This window comes from Corvus kubaryi, unplaced genomic scaffold, assembly GCF_017639235.1.
Source record: "Corvus kubaryi isolate FWS band 111438036 unplaced genomic scaffold, C.kubaryi_AGA036_p1.0 37341, whole genome shotgun sequence".
Taxonomy (NCBI): Eukaryota; Metazoa; Chordata; class Aves; order Passeriformes; family Corvidae; genus Corvus; species Corvus kubaryi.
The window spans coordinates 9,483,856-9,503,733 of record NW_024581112.1 but is presented as its reverse complement, the minus strand read 5'-3'; the positions used below and the strand labels follow the sequence as shown (position 1 = coordinate 9,503,733).

At 38.5% G+C, this 19,878-nt stretch overlaps 1 protein-coding gene across 1 annotated transcript in view; it reads right to left on the bottom strand.

The window, feature by feature from the left end:
* Positions 1-19,665, bottom strand: part of F5 (coagulation factor V) — a 36,149-nt gene extending 16,484 nt beyond the window's left edge. Inside the window, exons 1-13 of the mRNA XM_042031840.1 lie at positions 19,036-19,665; positions 17,420-17,605; positions 14,234-14,325; positions 13,108-13,230; positions 11,827-12,039; positions 8,866-9,009; positions 7,700-7,921; positions 7,003-7,168; positions 5,090-5,267; positions 3,925-4,027; positions 3,335-3,546; positions 2,427-2,577; positions 1,519-1,731 (exon numbers count right to left, since the gene is read on the bottom strand). Of these exons, the coding sequence (XP_041887774.1) occupies positions 1,519-1,731; positions 2,427-2,577; positions 3,335-3,546; positions 3,925-4,027; positions 5,090-5,267; positions 7,003-7,168; positions 7,700-7,921; positions 8,866-9,009; positions 11,827-12,039; positions 13,108-13,230; positions 14,234-14,325; positions 17,420-17,580 (1,978 nt within the window). The 5' untranslated portion in view covers positions 17,581-17,605; positions 19,036-19,665. The remainder of the gene's footprint in view (positions 1-1,518; positions 1,732-2,426; positions 2,578-3,334; positions 3,547-3,924; positions 4,028-5,089; positions 5,268-7,002; positions 7,169-7,699; positions 7,922-8,865; positions 9,010-11,826; positions 12,040-13,107; positions 13,231-14,233; positions 14,326-17,419; positions 17,606-19,035) is intronic.
* Positions 19,666-19,878: the final 213 nt, after the last annotated feature.

Here is a 19,878-nt window from a genome sequence, read left to right as displayed (position 1 = left end):
CATCAAAGACATGGATATGAAAAAGAAAGAAACAAATTAAAGGTTCTTATGTTTAGATCTGGATCTAAGATTGAGACCTCTCAAGATAAAGTTTTACTTTTATCCTGGCCTTACTGGTGTATGCACTGCTACACAGAACATTCTGAGCAGAACAAATACGTTCTAAGGCAATGTTGGCAAATACCTGACAAACACAGTATTTTAAAAGCTTTTGAATGAATAATGGATGATCTTTAATAAGTATAATAAGAATAAAGCAATCTGAATTTCTGACCTGACAAAAAATATTAAGCTGCCAATCTGAGGCATCTCAGATTAATTTAAAGGTTTAAATAATTCCTCCAAAACCTAGTCAGAAGGTAAGTTTTCTAATGGAAACTAAGATCTTCACAGAAGAAAATAAAATTTGTTTCCCTAAACAACATCAAATCAAGTTCTTTGCTTGTTACAACTTGCTTTTGGAACTAGCAGAAATGACAGAATAGACAGAATTAACACATGTTGAGAAACAATCTTTTTTATTAAAAAGGTCACCTATAATTCTTCCTGTATTGATCAGCTTGAAGGTGACCTGCATAGCTTTCCTGATTTCTAAAAACGGCAAATTTATCAAAGAAAACATACCCTAGATGGAAAGAATAGATTGCATACCAAAATCAAGCAGAAGTACAGCTTTATTACTGGGGATGTTTCCATGAAGTCTAAGAGTTTTAATGATTCCCTAGTCTTGAGCAATAAAAGCCACTTAAACATTTTAAAGTTATAAGGTCTTGATGCTGTGCAATCACAGAAAACAAACTTTGAGAATATAGAGATTTTGTTATTTAAACACATAAAATATATATTTTTTAAAAAAGATATTTTAAATGGGATGAGGATACTTAAACCTTGTGGGATTTTAGAATGATCACTCAAAATGCACAGACTTCAATGACAAAGAATCTGTCCTTTTGGAAGTAATGCCTTAAATGTGGACTACATGGGTTCAAATACCCCCTTTTCCAAGACATGGTGTTAATCCCAGTTAGATGTTGAGATGTATCCCATGGACCAGTGATGTGGTTCAAGCAGGCAGACTTAATGCTGCTGAATGACCACAAGCCTAAGGTGAGGTGTAGCCATTTTGCCCAATAATGACCAGCAGAATTTGACAGTTTCAGCCCATTTTAGCCTGCTCAGGATAGACAAGAATGTGGCAAATCTGGGAATCATACAATGGAATTGATACTGGATTGTTTCCAAGAAGAATCTTGCCTTGAAATTATCATTATGAAGCCAAATATTAATTGTGAAGTAAAAAAAACAAGATGACCAACAAAAAGAGCCTTAGTACAGCATACAGTTATGCTAAGTTGGTGTAGCCAGCAAGACTCCATACACATCACTTGCACTGGAGAACGATTCAATGTTTTCCAGCACTGTGTTTATCAGAAGAGTTTTCTTTCCTATTTAGGTCAGTCCTTATAAATTAAATAATGTCTTGGAAGAGCTGTCAAACACTACAGTTCCACCACTTACCACCATTGTCCATTTCCACTGTGACTGATTCTCCGCTCATGGGGAAAAGGCTTAGTGTATCTTCGTATTTCCCACGATACAGAAAAGAGTGGCCAGAAAGGCGAACAGAGACAATTTCATCATGAGTGCCAACACTGGAGAAGTGCCACTGAACCACAGTATCTCGGCAAAACCCAAGGATTTCACTGCTGTCAGACACATAACCATTTATTGCTAAAAGGAAAGCAAAGTAAAAGTGGTTTCAGTATTTTTATTTTAAAACTTCCTGTTCTTTGATGTCAGTCCACTGAACTGGACTCATGTTTGCACCTGGAAAGAGACTGGCACAGGGCTGAAAACACGGTAGTCCTGATGGAGATTCCATCTCTGGAAATATTATCGCTAAGGCCAGCAGGATGCTGCACCAAAATTTAGTTAACCCTTGCCTTTGCTTCAGGGTCCAGAGCCAGCCTAACTTCTAGTGGCAAGGCGTGGGTAGGCCTCTTCTCCCTGGCAGCTAGCAATAAAACAAGGGGAAATGGCCTCAAGTTGCTCCAGGGGAGGTTCAGGTTGGATATTAAGAAAAATTTCTTTATTGAGTGTTTAACCATTGGAACAGGCTCCCAAAGGAAGTGGCAGAGTCATCATCTTTGGAAGTGGTCAAAAAAACAGGTGAATGTAGCACTCTGAGATATGCTTTAGTGGACGTGGTGTTATTATGTCAGAGGCTGGACTTGATCTTGGTGGTCTTTTCCAACCTTTCTAATTCTATGATATTGCCTATTTCTGTCCTGTGCCATCTGGCACAGTTAGAAGTTCACTGACTCTCTGGAGGATCCCCTGATCCCATGTGCTTCTGAGAACAAGCAATCACTGAGGGCTCAGGTTCATACAAGCTTTCACATTATTCATCTTGGTATCCCACTCACTGTGCATTATGTTCGAGTTATAGAACTTGGGATCATCCCTTTTAACAGTGGCTGGGTTGCTGCAGTACTCCTTGATGTTATCCTCTAGGTACCAGCTCTTATTTTCATCGAACACAGCAAACACTGCCTGCTGCTCCTCATCTGCCTTTTTCTGAAAGACAACCAACACAGCAGTTACATTTTATCAGCAGACTCATGCATTAAGAACTCAATCCTACAAGCTCTTTCTTACTATATAAGCAACACAGGCTTCTCCAGAGTCCTGGTGCGTGTGATCTAAAGACTGAGGGGTAGGGAGTACAGGCTCCAGACTTCAATCCTACTACTGCAACCCACCTGTGGGTGGAACACTGAGCAAACCTTGAGCACTGCTGATACATAGATGGTTTATGACTGGGCTCTCTGTAACAGAACCAGACTTCTCATTTGACTTGAGTATAAGTTACTGATATTTTTTTTTTCTCCCAAGTGATGCTTAAATCTTTGCCAAACAAGATTTCAATATCTGGTACAGAGAAGCCTTCTCCCAGAACTCTCCCATGCTGTTTTGGTTGTTCTAGATTCATTGTGCCTGGATTGTCAGATGCTGTTGAGCTGTCTCTGTTACAGAAAGCGATCCGGTCAGATCTGCATGTCTTCAGAGTATGAAAACATAATGGCAGCAGGAAAATTTATTATCAAGTCTAGAAATAGACTCAAGTCAGGCTGACCTTTTGTTGACCTTTCTTAGCCCTTGCTAAGAAACACAGAACATAATTCCTTTACTGCTGTGGACAGCTAGAGGACTGCTTCTTCAGGAGCCTATTGGTTTAACTGCTCTCTACAGAACAGTTCTCTAAGGGAAGCAAAACTAAATTCAGTGTAGACCAAATAACATTATTTGAGTAAAATCTGCCCAAACAACTTACCTGCACACCCTTTTGTGTCAGTGCTTCACTTTTACAAATCAGAAGTGGGCCAATCAGTCCGGAGGCTATATCTCTCTCAATATTTACAGCACTATGATACAGCCTCGTAATACATTGTGCATCCCGTGCAGTGGGTTGGTCTGATTTAGAAATTTTCCACTCGTAAGTGTATGTCTCCCCTGGTTCAACTCCTCTACTCTGGGTGCCATTGCCTAAGGAAAAACAAGAACATTAATGATAAAAACTCAGAGCCAGGTCATAATATCAAGCTGCATGACATTCTAATGACATTGGTGCAGTCAGGCCATTAAAAGCTACCTTGAGACAACTGAAGTTCAGCAAGAACTTTTGTCTCTCTAAAATCACAAACAAAAACAGAAAACTAAGACAACATAAAGAGGGTATTTGTCTCTGCTTAGGAGGTAATACCTTGGTTTCTCTATAAGGCAACACAACAGGTAAGCAGAGGCAGAGCACAGAACTGAGGTCTCCCAGTCATGCACATTCCCAGCCACAGCACCTCCTTCAAAGCAACGAAACCATCCACAACACTTAGTGATATGCAAAAATATATTTCACAAATTTTTTACTTGTGGGATCCAGAGGATAATCAGCTCCTTCTGCCTTCTTTGCAAGTGTCACTCCATGGAAATAAATGCTGTAGGGTCGACTGGCCTTATTTTTGAATACAATCTATATTGATAGGCAAATGAAAAAAAAATTAGGATTCAACAAATCCTTGTCTGAATACATAATGAAGTTTCCACTACAGTAGAATTTGACTGGGTTTAGCCCCAAAAGTGCCAGGAAGGCAAAAGGGTGTCTTAAATACTGTCTGATATATAAACCCATAGAATAAATGATGGTCCCATTCTGCTGGACTTTGTAGAGCCCACTGAGTGAAGTTCAGCTGCTTACACCTGTGCTCTGAAGTCTAAACAGAACACTTGTTCTTCCAGCTACTAGGCACACACTATCTCTGGAAATATGAAGTTACTAACTGAAGTTCTTAAGAACCTTCAATATGGGAGAAAACAAATTTAAACCAAACCTTGTCCCAGATTCTATGACCCCAAGGGGATATGTAAGGAAAAAGCAAAATGTCCTGCCTATTCTGGATAAAATCAGGATTAAAAAAATAAAAAGAGAGAGGGAAAAGAAAAAAAGGAATCTGCTAAACCCAAATTCAGAGCCACAAAGTCATGGTGGAAATTATAGAAGTTAAAGGTCAATGAACTTTGTGAGGCATCATTAAGTGACAACAGAAAGACAAGTGGGTGTTGCAGCAACACAAGCTTGTAATGCAAATATTTTGTAGTTTCATGGTATAACGTCATGAAAGAACATTTGATAATGGCAACTGAGTACCATTGTCTAAAACAGCCAGAAAAAAATATCAACATAAGAAAAAAGGGGCTCATGAAGTTCAGCCTCAATATCCACATCCCCCCAGAAGTCCACCCAGGTCTAGGGGTTTTTTCCCACTTTGGACCAGTGTCAGCATGTATTTTACAGAGTGGAACTGAAGCATGTTTATGCTGTAAAATAAAGCACAATCATGGAAACTGTAGAGGGAATGCTGAGAAATGCAAGCTAAACACTGTTACTTGTGATTATACCTTTTAACAGGGCCAATATTTATAACATTAGCTATATTTTTTGACAGACAACATAAATCAAACTAGTTCTTTTGTGCCTCTGCCTCAATGAAAATCATGCTATAGTATAAATAATCTCTGTATTTATGTTACTTACTTTGACTTTATCATTCAGTTGAGCTCTGATAATAGGGCCCAAGATTCCAGTTTCCTTGGGACGAGGATTTTCCAGGCGTTTAGTGAAGCTGGCATCAGCATATTGCTGAAAAATAGCCTTTTTATACCTTTTACCTATGAGATTTGAGAAGTTGTCCAAGTGTTGTGATTTATAGTGTCTTAAAAATAAAGGAAAAGAAAAATTATCAACAAAACTTGAATAGAATAACAGTAGAATCTGTTAAAATACAAAATTAGTATTCAAGCAACTGGTAGAAATCTCACTGCTGGGAAAAAAATCCAAACCCTAAACTAACCTAATGCTTTTCACCCCAAATTCTGACCTAAATTAGGTAAGAAGAATCTAGGACCATTACTTGTTTTTTGGTATTACATTTGACCAATTAATATCAGAATTTACATTTAATTTAACAGTGTACGTGCAAGAAAGAAACAAACTGAAGCAGCAGGTACACTTTCAAGGTAAGATAGAAATCACTGTTCTCCTTTTTCAAAGGCATAGTTGAGCACAGAGAAAAAAACAAAACAATTTGGTTACAGTAGCAAAGAGTCCAGGAGAAATAGGAACACAATCTTAATCCCAATCCCAACCAGGTACCACACAGTAAATAGTGTTACACTGGGGTTTCAAAAATTAAAATTGTTAATGCTGAGAGCAAAACTAGGATAAATACTGGGAATTTATTCAGAGCAGCTGTATACAAGTTGTCACTTGCACTTCAAAAAAAGTCACTGAACAGGCATAAATTCTGCAGTTTTGAACAAAGGAGGAAAAATCAGAGCAGTGAGGTGGTTAAGTAAGGCAGTGTGACTGGCAGGAAAGATATAAAAATTTGCTCCATGCAGTTCAAGAGCACATAAAGGAAGCAAATCATGCCAAAGGAGGAGTTGTACAAACACTGTATTTCTCAGGAGGTATATGAAACTATTACCCTTAAAGAATAAGGAATTTGTTTCGTTCTGCTTAAATCCTTAAAGGTTCTTATGAATATCAGCTTGTAAAGGCATGAATAGCACTGGGGAATTGACACACTGTAAAATTTAACCCCACAGTGCACTGATATCACTGTATACTATGACATCGTGTATGTTACAGAATTCCTTCTATTTATCTTAAATTGAACAAAATAGCCCAATATGTTTACTTACTATGACTTGTACTCCATCTACATTGGTACCCTGCAGAGGTCATTTATAGAGAGATCTTTCTCCTGTTCCCTAAACACTTGATTGTACTGAACTTATAAAAACTTTCAATCTCCAGAAATATTCCCTCCTTCCCTTTCCCTTACTCTTAGAGATTGTTTATTTTAGCAGAATTGATGCTGAAAAATATTTTAGAAATTTGCCTTGTATGCTACCTTGGACAATTCCTAAGTCATCTTCCTATTTTGGGCTCCCTGTGAGAGGCAAAAGAAAGTGTCCACTTTTGGGCTTCTCAGCAAAGAAAGTCACTGACACTGGTGAAAGTCCAGTAAAGGGCCACCATGGCGATCAGGGAGCCAGAGCACTTGGCATGGAAGCAAAATTCCAGTTTATCCAGTCATGCAAAGACATAGCTAAGGGAGCATCTTATCTTTATCTTCAACTATCAAATGGACATTATAGAGAAAGCAGGACCACTCAGAGCTGCATAGTGAAGAGATGAGACACAAGGTGCAACATGAGGAAGGATGATTAGATACAAGGAAAAACTTTTCACTGTGAAGTTGCAAAGTGCCAAGGGAAGCTGAGGGGGTCCCTGTACTTGGAAACAATAAAAATGCAACTGGATAAGGTCCAGTGCAACTGCATCCAACTTTGCTGTTGGATACCAAGAAGTTCTTTCCAACCAGAATTATCCTGTGATTTCATGGTAACATTCCCTATTGTATTGACAAAGTTTTATTTTACCTGTCAAGGGTGTCTGGAATACTTGGGGCGTAATCCCAGGTAACTTCCTCTGCAGCAATGAAATACTCCCAGGTTTTGACCATAAGACGCTCTCTATAGGAGAGACGACTCTTCTTCACCTCTTTGTCCCCACAGTCCCTCACAGTGAGGTAACCATGCATTCCAGCTAGTTGAGAGGAAACAGGAGCATAGTCAATTCCCATCTGAGGAACTCTTATGACTTCAGCTGTTTTTTACCCCCAAAACGTATCTCCAGCTCTTGTAAGAGAGATATTTTTCTCATTCTTAAAAACAGAATTCCAACCATTGCTGAAAGATACCACTTCCAAATGATGAACAGCAAATATTTTCATGAGGTTGAAGTACCCTTAGCTGAGAGTACTCAGTTTCTCAGGAAACAGGTGGTTTCTTACTCATTTTATAATGTTGCTTATCTGAACAGCTCATAGAGACTTAGATGCTGGAGTACTGAATCACTGTTGCAGTGTGATGTGCACACTGCAGTAAAGCTGCAGATAAGAACATCTTTCAGTTCATCATGCACTTCCAACAGAATGCCCTGTTCTTGGGCAGTTTCTTAGCAAAATGACAAAGCCATCTGAAACAGATTAACGGTACCATTGCAAAACAGTAGAAGCCATTTAGGACATAGAGAAGAACAGCTTTACAGGTGCCTAATAAATAGATGTTTCCTTGCCTTGCAGGTGCTTTTGGACAAGAGAAGATATGAGCCACCTTCCTTCCTCAGTCACTGTCATGTTTACGGTGGTTGAGGCTCCTCCCACCAAGTTAACGGCAGAAACTCGGCGATGTCTTTGCTCCATGGACTGGCCATTGATATGAATGGAGAAGATTTCTGGCTTGGAACTCATTCCTATCAAGTGCCAGCTAATGTTGTCATATGCACAAGCCTCTAAATCTGAAAGAGACAGGAGAGTAGAGTTCACAATACAGGCAAATCATGCAAGTTCCCTATGCACCCTAGGTTTGAAGTGAATCTTCACTGAAAACATTAAAAAAATTGCTGTGATTGATGTTTGCAACAAGAGGAAGTTTCAGAAGCGTGTAAATGGAACAGATACCAAAATCCTGCATGTCAGTGGAAGATAGGCGTTTAAATATTACCTGCAAGTGACAAACACTTACAATGAGCTGGCAAAAAAAGGAAAAGTAGCAAGTGCCTTCTTTTGGAAAGCTGACCTGTCCCTGCTTGGGGAGTGAGGGGAAAGCAGGACAGGAAGGGAGAAGAACAAAGCAAGGATCTAAGCTAAAGAATTATGTGGTACCTAGTGACAGTAACTACCTTCTCCAATATTTGCTTAAAAAAATCCCCGCTTAAGACAACCTTTTTTATTTGCTCAATGGATGGGAGAGAGATATGAAAGTTGTTCCTTAGTAGAACAAGGGAAAAGCACTAGCAACAGAATAGCCCCACCACCATCTTCCTAGTCTTCTGACTTAATTGAGTATTTTAATGATAACTGACTTTCCACTTTCGGGAAGTTTTTCACCCAGTATGTTCTATATGCTGTAGAACCAACAATTCACTTAATCAAATCACTCTCTCGCCATCAGCTTATTAAAAAAATGAGGAACCTATTATGTCCTTTATTTTAAGTTAGGAATCTTTTTCTTCAAGCAGAAGTCTTCCTAGAATCAATCTCATTGTTCCTTTCAGTAATTTGGCATGACTTCCTTTCAGCAGCACAGTTTTTCTTCCAGAATTTAGATGCTCACAGACACATTCTAAAAAAGGCTGTATCCCATTTCTCCACATTCCCATTCTTGTGCATGAAAAGCAACTAAAGGTAATATTCAGTGTTCATAAATGTTAATTTAATTTCACATAAGCCTGAATGGTACCTGGTAACGTTCCATCAGTATAGCCATTAATTGTGTACTTGACCGATGCTGATCTTTGCCAACTCTTGTTTTCATCAAACACACCAAACATCAGTACATATTCCCTGTCAAAATGTTTCTGTGACCCATCCTCATTTAGACTTCCTATGAAGGAGAAACAACAGGTCTTAATTTGAAGCAGAAATAAAGCAGATTTCACATCCATGCAGTTGCATTAATGTACATTTAAGGAGCTTGTTTCACCTGTTAGCATGTACTGGCTGAGCCTGATCAAAACAAAGCCTTAAGAATGCTCATAATGTGATTTTATTTCTGAAAGTACTTTTGGATTGGCTAACCACCAAATCAAAAGTCTGAAGTATTCCAGAGAAGATGAACATCACACAACGAATTGTCTCAGACAATTTCTGGCAATGTGTTACAGAGATCACCTAAATGAAGGGGAGTGTCAAACACCTTCTGTTCACAACCAGGTGCTGCCCTCGCTTTTCAGACTGTGAGGCAAGGAGAAGAGTGATGGCAGAGTCACCAGCAGTGTGAACAGCACCTTTTCAAGCACTGCACTGAGGTCATCAGCACCTTTAAAAAGCTTAAAACCGACCACTCAGCAAACAACACTTACACACAAAAGACTTCAACAGACACTGCTGCACTGGATCAGTTACAAGAAACTGTCCTGGTTGATTTTGTGATACAGATGCAATTTCTGTTGAGGAAAAATTCATTCTGGACATGCTACACAGAACTGGTATGATTTGTACTGATTCTTTCTACAGATTGCTCAAATACTTCCACTTGCTACTTTCAAAACTTTCATAATCTGGTCCCTCTGGATTACAGGAATTAAAAATGTGCCAACTTGATCAATCTACTTAGGAAAAGAGGCATTGAAAGAAATTATCTTTAATATAATCCTTTTTGTTTATGAGAAGTTACAAAGTTCTGTTTTTCTTCATGAAAGAAGCCAACAGAGGAATCAGATCAACAGAGGAATTTATCTACTTGTCATGAAAACAACATTCAGGCAGTGCTTTAACTCAAAAGTCCACTTAATATAACCTTACCAACTCTTAAATGTGTCTGACTACGGGCAGTTGACCCCAACCAGCAGCCAAACACCCACTTCAATGCCTCCCAGTCCCCAATAGGACAGGAGAGAGAACAGGAAGAACAAAAATGAGAAAATTCATGGGTCAATAAAGATGGTTCAAAGGTGAAGGAAAGGGGAAAAAAACAAGCAACACAGAAGAAATCACTCATTATCTCCCACAAGCTGACTGATGCCCAGTAAGTCTCTCAAAAACAGTCACCCTCTCAAAAACAGTCACCTGGGAAGTCAACACCCCTCGTTCTCCCCACGCTGCTGCTCCTTCCTCTGCCTCCAGATTTTATTGGAGAACGATGTTAATGGTAGAAAACAACCCTTTGGCCAATTTGTTTCATCTGTCCAGATGGGTCCCCTCCCAACCTCTTGTCCACCCCCAGCCCACTATCTGGGGAGGTCTGAGCAGGAAAAAGAGAAAGCCCTGACACTGTGAAAGCACTGTTCAGCAACAGCTCAAACATGGGTGGGTGTATTATCAATGCTAATAAGCCACAAATCCAAAACACAGCACCATATGCACTGCTGTGAAGAAACTTAACTCCATGCCAGGCACATCTACCAGACACAGTGCTCAGTCAAAAAGCTGTGTTCAGAAATCTTAAAAATATGCATACTGAGCAGTTTGACTTTGCTCTAGCTAGAAACATGCACTCAAATTGTCTTGAAGGTAGCAGTCACACCAGCCCATCTCAAATTCATACCCTACTCAAGCCCACAATGCATGCATTTGAGAAGCCTGAGAAGGAAGTAGTTTCAAAGTATTTGCCCAGATTAGCTCAACCAGTATGCCATAAAATGCGTATATACACAGAAAACCAGAGAAAGAAAACCCAAGAAAATGAGGAAAATAACAAGTCCTAGATAATATTAAAAGCACCAATCATCAGAAAAATTCAGGAGGAACATAATTAATACTAATGCCACTCCTTTGAGGTGATATGAGTAGGTGTATTCTGCAATTAAGTGGCTATGTGTCAGTGAGGAGAGTGTCCTTGTGCAACCCACGCTGAACCAGTGCTCTGTTTACTTTCAGGGAAGTTTTGAGGTCCAAGTCCATGCAGTCTACAGTCGACACAAAATTTTTGACTCAAACTAAATCTAAAAGCTAAATTAATCCAAGCTAAATAAGTCACAGTGCTTTCACTACAAGGATATGTAACTTGGAAAAACTTAGGACTTAAGGGACCAGTAAGAAGTTTAAGTAGCTTACACGAAGGCATGTTCTTTCAATTGTCCCTCCAACCAGGGATATGTATCTAGCAGCTACTTACAAGTGCTACAAGACACCAGTTCTTATCAGTGGAGATGGAGTTCAATGGTTCAGATTGCTAAAATCTAAAGTTTCTGACTGCAAGCAAGAACAATAATCTGTTCAAATTTGGCCATATCTTCAAATGACTAGCAAAAGACACACTGCTCTGCAATTTTAAACCCTTGTTACACAAGAGTGAGTGTTCCAGGTTCTTGATCAGACAGCCTTTAAAAGACAATGGGTAAAACAATTGTTTCCTGCCTTATTCTCTGAAATGGCCGAACCATTTTGAATGAAGTTTTAAAAAATATTTATTCTATGACACGAATAGCAGTTAAGCAACTGAAAATGCAACCAGCACAGGCAAATGTATCTATTTATTAATGTTTTCTGCCCATCCCATAATTATAGAATGGAACTGCATGACAGCTAGCATTTAAAAACTTTAACATTTAAAAGAATGATGTTAAAAACCATTTGTTTTACACTGCATATAAAGATGTGAAAAAGAAAATAATATATCTTTTCTCATTATCATACAACCTTAACTTTGTTAGGAAATGAAAATGTATTACCTTATAGTAGTCTTACAGCATTTCATTACCTTTCTTACAGATCAGCAGTGCTCCAATCAGACCAGAGTTAAAATCCATTGTCATGTTCTCATGAGAATAGTAAGCATAAGTAAGACAAGGAAGGTCAGCTTCTCGTGGACTAACTTCTTCTGATATATCCCACACGTATGTGTAGACCTGCCCTGGCAGTACAGCATCATCTCGTTTTTCTGCAGCTGTTGTTCTGTCATCATAAAGGGAGCCTGCCAAGAAAAGAGACAGTAGGGTGGCACGAAGACAAAGAACAATTAAAACACCTGGAATATCCTCCTACAATCAGTTCCAAAAGCTTGGTTTGTTTCTTGCTTATACTTCAGCTTCGAAGAGATAACTCATGATTCCACTCACACATTGTTGAGAGTAGCAGGGGGAAGGTAGCTGTTCCACCACCATCCTGTGTCTTACAGAGTCAAGATTTCCTAGAAGTATCATCACTGCCAAAAGGTTGGGCTCTTCATCAGTCTGACTAGGGTTAGGACGGCATGAAGCTTCAGCCTCTGCTCATTGATGCTCTGCAGAGGAATGCTGCTCACTCTGTCACCTTTTTACATGTCCCTCATAAAGCGCTGCCTGGGCTGGCATTGCCTTGCTGCCTTAGGCCTTTTGTACACTGCATATCCACATATTGAGCAGTAATGGCTCATGTCTATGCCTGCCATATCCAACAGATCTGCAATATGATAAAGGGGAGACAGAGAACTGAAATCTGAGGTGCAAAAGGCACATTAATTAATAAGAGAGTCAAACTGAATTGCCCATCACTTCCAATGAGATGTTCTGTTAAACTCAACGAGATGGACTTGCAAAACTCTTTTTGTACCCACACAGCAAACAAAGCCTTGCATAAATTTGTAAACTGTGGGTCAGAGCTCTGGCTCAGCACCCAAGGCAGGGCAATCCAAGAAGCATGAGCAACCAAACTCACTTCGTGCTGGTGCAGACATTTTAGTGTCCATTTGGTCATAGTTTATCAACTCTTTTTGCTAGTCTTGTGAGGGTGTGGAGCAAAACACCACAAAGCTGAGCATTAAATGCTGAGTATCGGAACAGCATGATCAGTACTGTTAGGAGACTGTGCATATAACACTCATACTCCTAGTGTTACATTGACAAACAGGAAAAGGAGCTAACAATGGGCATGAAGTTGCAATCGAGGATCAAGAGGTATTTGTGTTACACATAGCCTCAAGCATTGGTCTGGAGCCCTCTCAACATTTCATGCAGTACTCTACAAGTAAATGAGCAAAATATGGAGTTTTTACAGTACTTACCTTCTTCATTTTTGCTGTAAACTAGGCCTTGGGGATGAATACTGACTGGCTTGTCAGCCATGTTTTTAAGGTGAACTACCAAAGTATCTCCCACTTCAGCACGCAGGGTTGGTCCCAGAAGTCCTGTAGTTATTCAAGACAAAGAAAGAGGAAATTATTAGTAAAACAGTATGTTCAGTGAAACAAAGAATTCTCTCCCACATTAGAAGATATTAGCTCTCAAAGAACAAGTTACAAAATTAATAGAGAATGTAATAACACTGCATGTTATTTGATTTACCCATAAAAAGGCATATGGATACTTAAAGCCTGCAGTGCATAGTCAGAAATGTTATATATTATCTATCTGGCAACTAGCACTTAAAAATCACAGGAAAATAGTAGATTTGGGGGAAAAAAAAGTTATTTACAGATACAGAAACTTTATCAAAAGATTCATCTTGAGGTTCATTGGAAATTTCCAGGAATCTTTCACATACAATTAAATTAAATAGTTTTAGAAAATAAACATTTTATAGTTTAAAAGCTTGGAGAAAGGCATCCAAACACATTACTTTAGTAGCACTCTGAATGCCAGAAGTCACAGAACAAAGAGATCTTTCAATCCCCAAATGTTATCCAAATAAATAATCAGTTCCACACTGCAAATTTCTTGAGGCATTTCCTGCAAAAGATTTCAAGAGCTTGTATCCCTACTCCCCAGCTTGCAAAAAAAAGCAATTGAAAAACCTGTTAAGACAACTTTTGGCTTGTTAGTCTCTTTTCTTTTAAACTATTTTGTAAATATTTAGCTTCAGGCCTTAGGCTCTTTCCATGTGAATGTACAGTGTCATCACTGCGCCTGTGCCATACAAATCTAAATGCATGTGGTAAATTCATCAGATGCTGAAAACAAAGGGAACAACTTTGTATGGTGCAACTGATGTGCAGACAGCCACATCCTCTGAAAGCCCAACCTCTCTATGGCCTTTGGAAGCCTCATTCCTGCACTGTAGAGACCTCATCCCCTGTGTCTATTTGGTTTTTATACAAATAATGGACACAAAAATGCAAGCTTGCTTAGGTTGCCACTCGCTTGAAAACAAGCAACAAATGAAAATACTCAGAACATTTCATTCCTGTTTACCTGCAAATGTATTTGCTGGTTTTTCTTTTTTAAAATCCACTTCATATTCTCTGTAAGAAATTTTCTTATACACAGGATCTGAATGTTCCAATCTGAAACCAAGAGAGTTACAAAAAAATACTGAAAGGAGAAAGATTCTCAGAGATGCTGCTGTTGTTTAATGGATATCTCAAAAAATGAATCTTGGAAATATGTTTAATCACTTGCACATTTTGCTGAAGGCAAAGCACACAGTCCAACTCTTTGTAGTGTCTTCCCTTCTTCCTCTTACTCTATTGAATCTATGATGTTCCTGACCCAGATAATTTTGTATGGGGCATCCAATATCCCTACCTAGGAAGAGTTCACCATTGATTTTACTGGTGGTTTTTACAGGTCCTTTTGATTCTGGGGTAAAGATGCCTTTGTTTTGTCCAAGACACAGAGGAAGATGTCTCAACCATACTTAACCTAGAAAGCATCTGACAAAACACAGTGAAAGAAACCTGAATTTCTTTTTATTCAGCCCTATGTTTGAACTTTAAGACTCACCAGAAGGGCTCTACAACAGCACTAACAGCAAGCTCCTGTCACAGGAATGACTCTGGAGGCAAGCACAAAACTGTTCTGTGACAACAACTAAGGATCTCATAGCAAGTTAGAAAATGAGAAACACTGCAAGTACCCTTAGTCTTGTTACATAAACGATTTGGCACCCAGCAGACCACGCAATGTTTTCTTAGAAAATATTTAGGCAAGCAGAAGGAAACCAGCACACGACGCTTCTGCAATGGAAATAATGACAAGAAGAGGGCTGAAAGGATAATAGCCCTTCACATTTATTGGTTGATTTACTATAGTATGTATGATGACTGAATCCAACAGTAATTCCACCTGCTTTCTTTGTAATGCCCTTTCAGGCACATTTGACAGCGAGGAGCTGATGGGCTGCTCAAGCATGGGGAGGCTGAGCAGAGAGAACAGAGAGAGCTCACTTCAGTGACATCCAGGGTCCATAAGGGGGAGATCTCTTGTGGAAGAGATCTCATGTAAATTCCTCTGCGACCCGCTCTTGCCACAGCAGAGTCAGGCAGAAGTAGTTCATGTTTCAATTAATTCCCATCTCCTTAAAGTTGCTGATAAAATTTTGTTTAACTCTTTAAGGGGAAGGATGAAATCCATAACCTTCATTGACAAGAGCTGCCCTAACGTGGCAATGTTCAAGAGAATATGCATGTAAGACTGTGGGGCAGAAGAGGAAATTTATCAGTGCCAACTGTATATCGAGGAGGAACAAAATACACAGCGAGCTAGCACTTCAGAAATCTCACACTACGCAAGCAGGTCTAGTTACATAACTTTTAGGAACTGCAGCAGCAACACTGCTTGATGCAGAGATAATACATTTTCACTTAGCTCTGAAGTGCTTTATAAATAAAAATCGCTTGTATGCGGTAACAAACCTCTGAGAAGATAAGACAAACACTCAGAGATGTTAGGTATCATTTTCTAGCCTGTATGATTGGAAAATTAAGGAAATAGTTCAGGAAGAACCCATTTTTTTTCCAGCCTCTCTTCAGTTATTTAGAACTAAAAGTACCAAAGTACACAGCTTCTACTGAAATCAGCACAAGCTACATACTCCAATATCTTTGGGATCCAAGCCATTAACCCTTCCCCAGTGAGTATATTTCTGTTCTGAGGATTTTTGTTTCTCTGTTTTGTTTTGGTTTTTTTTTAGTTGGTAGTTTTGTTGGGTTTTGTTTGCTTGTTTGTTTGTTTTGGGTTTTAGTTAAATTTCTATAAGCTCTACAAATTTCATTAGACCCATTTAGGATGTGACTTGCTCTAAATACTTAGGCAAGGTAATTCAATAGACATTGCATATAAAATACTGCTGGGTTATCTCAGTGTACTTCAGCTGAGGTTTGAGACAGTCTTGTGAGTCTCTACTGCATGAAAACATCCACAATGTGAATTTCACAAAACAGCAGTTGATGCTTATATTGATGCATCCAGTGCAGAGAAGAATGAAGTTCTAACTAGTAAATTCACATGTCCAGGTCAATACCTAAATGGCATTTGGCTTCACATTTCTACATTTAAATCCTGTTTTCTTCTGTCTTGTCAGTTTGACTCTGTGCTTTTACCAGCTGTATTAAATTTTCAAGGGTGTTTCAGAAATCAGAGAAACTTTGTTGTAATTAAATCTTGAAAAAAAAATAGTTGCAAAGTCATAATCTGAACTGAAAACATTTTTTCCATATTATCCTGAAATGCAATATATGTTTAGAAAAAAAAATCACAAACTAAAAAAAAAGCAAGTCATCCACCTATATATAAATGTATATAAAAAAAGCAGCAGTATCCAAAAAACTTTTAATGTCAGAGAACAAGTAATTTTAAATTAATTTTAATGTTTAATTTTTAGTAATTTTTCCTCCTAATTCAAACAGAATTTGAAATTACATCCAATTTCTGTAATCTGTAGCACTGCACTTGCAGTGTTTATAATCCTAAGGATAGTAGTAGCAATAAAAATAACATGTTTTATATTCTTGATTGGTGGATGCAGGTAGGCTGGCCACTGTGCAATATGGTCTGAAAAAAATGAAATCAGTGTTTTTATTTAATGAAGCAGAGCAACACTTGATCTTACAACCTTTACTCATGAGAACTCAGAATGTACATTCCACAAAACTCTTGAACAACTCAGAAACCACACAACTAGTTCCAAAGTTCATCTGGCTCTGATTTAAGTGAAAGTGATAGCATCCAAACTGGAACATTATTCCTTCAGTAAATTCTAAAGTCCTAAAGTTTTTGAAATCTTACCAAATCATGGCTCAACTTAACATTGCTCAACATCCACGTACCTAAAATAAATACATTAAAAAAACCCAAGCAACCAGAATTAAGCTATGCAAAAATGACAAAAGCAAGCCCTGGAACTTATTTAACAGAAGTGCTCTGAAAACATAAAAATAATTCTATCAACTAATGAAGCAAATAAAAAGGAGCTTTTAATATGTCACTAGCTCTAGTTCAGATCATGCTGTTTGAAGTCAACCAAATTCCTCTGAAATCAACAGATTTGGCTCCAAAGTCTTCCTGGGCTCTGCAATTTCACAAGAGATGGGAGACACAAACCACTTTTCAGTCCCAAGGGAGGATTAATTCCATCTTTCTTATCCTGTACTTTGTTACCTGGACTTTTCCTCAGGTTCCGGTCTGTAGGTCCAGCTAGTGATCTGAGCAGCTATGTAGTGCTCCCTGACCTTCACAGCTCCCGCCACACGCTGCTCTGAGTCTGGCCACCATGAACCAAGCAGAAGCAAGAGAAAAAGCTGCATGCAGTGCAGCGTCATGGTAGAGATGCCTGTTGATGCTGCTCTGGAAGACAAGGCAGAAACCACTGCTTTTATTGCTGTTGCTGCTTCTAACTTCCCCTCAGAAATGAAATAATTATGATGCAATAGGGTAACAGCATTTGCTATGCTCAGGTCATTGCTCTTCACCTCTGCCTCCCCTTACTGGCAGGGATCCAACAGAGATAAAAAACTGTTTAAACTACCTTCCTTCCCCTCCTCCACACCACCTTCAGCAAGAGACAAGCACCAAGGAGAAGCAGCTTCAGCCCCACTAGGTGGTTGGGTCATTGTGTACTGAAGCAGCAGGATATCAGAGGCAGAAGATGATTTACATTACTTCAATTACAGGATGTTTGACTTGCATGGTTAGGAAGAAGGGGGGTGTATTTTCTATCTTCCCAGAAAACAGAAACCCAACACATGGCTGGCACTGATGGAAATTTCCCAGGTAGATACTATACCTCCTAAGAAACCGTTCCTACTTTAAAAGCAAAATAGTGAAGGATTAGGTATGGGGACTAGAAGTGGGTGCAGAGCTAAAATCTAGTTCAGATCACCATGTACTGCATGTTCTAACAGTAAGGCAGCCGCCTTTCCAAATGTTGCCAGCTTCAGTTTGGTTCCCACTACACTCCCAAATACCTCAGGTAATGGGTAACCAATGGGCTTCTCAGTGGCAGCTACCAGGTCAGTGCAGAGACTTTTAATCTAGTCTTGACTAGGGTCTGTTGACGTTTATCTAACAAGAAATGATTAGGAAAATACCTTTTGATAAGATAATTACCAACATCAACTATATAACCAAAAATGTTTCCCTGCTTTTGCCAGTGCTAAGAAGTTTGTCAGAACAACAGGTAAATTGTTGATCATGTTTCCCACACACTCGATTGCTAGAAAAAGAAAAAATCCTATCTATTCTTTTGTGGACAGAATATAAAAAACAACATTTTCAATAATGTTTTGCTAATATTTTCAGGAAAAAATTACCTAAATCCCCAAATCAAAATATCTCCACTCCAGAACTAGACAAAAAGGACATTTCACTGGATTACTTCAAAAGAAAACTTGATCAATGCTAGGTTTAATATATTTTTTAACTGCAGAATGGCCTAACTGACAGCTTGGTTAATTCTATCCAAACTATATGGTACCATATGGCCTTAGAAGAAATAGGGAAGATGGCTAGAAAAATAAAAATTGATGAGGACCAATAGCTAAATGCTCCCTACCAAAATTCAGGATCATTTGGTGCATAAACCTGAAAACAATCATGCTCACTTAGACAGTGTAAGACTACAGACATCATTGTATATTTCTTTAAACAAGTCTTCCTGTGATTTTGTTTAATGAACTGTTTGCATTTGAAATTTCCATTTTAAGTAGACTTCTAATAATTTTCCTTTGTAATAAAAAGCTAAAATATTGCAAGCTAAAAATTAATACCCAGATTACCTGTTTAACCCCCCTTGCTTTGTGTCTGTGAGCTGGGAATCATCAAAGCTGACATCAACTGGTTACTTCTCTTTTATCCATTTCAAGGAATTTGGGAGTCATACTTTTGAAATTTCTTAGTCAATTAATTATGCAGTACCATTCTAAAAGTAGAAAGAATTTCTTTTGTAAGTGTGAATAATAATATTGATAGTTTTAAAGAGCAGTATTAAATAGCACTGGAGATACTTTCCTTTAAGCTACATTGACTACCATTTGTTACCCTTCTTTAATCCTTTAAGAACAAGAAGTCCAGTACTGGCTGCTTGGTTATTTTCACCTCTTCCCACACTTCGAGCATCAATGTAAAATTGACCTGCTTGAAATTACCTGCATCAGCCTTAGGTTTTTTTATTTTTTCTTCTTTTATTTAAGCTATTCCATCACATTGTATCCTCTAGGCTTTGTGAAGTTTCAGTGTTCTGAAAATCATTATTAATAATTCAAAGACCTTGTTCCCTTCCACCTGACCATTACTTTCTAATATCTGCAATTATAGCCTGTCTGATGTTGTGAAAGTCTAATACATACATATAATTTTTTTAATTAACATTGGTTGCCTGCAAGCTATTACTATTAGTCCATGACAAGTGACTACAGAATATATTCTTCAGGCTGGAGTCCCCCAAGACAACACAACTTTATTGGCTATTCATATATTTAGCTGTGATCTTTTTTTCTACTTCACAACTGCACATGCTGCAAACTTTGTATTTATCCTCATTGCCTAACCACCTGTTCAAATGTAAATTACAAGTCAACAATGTCTTCAAAAAATCATGAGGTCAAAAGCCATGCATGGAA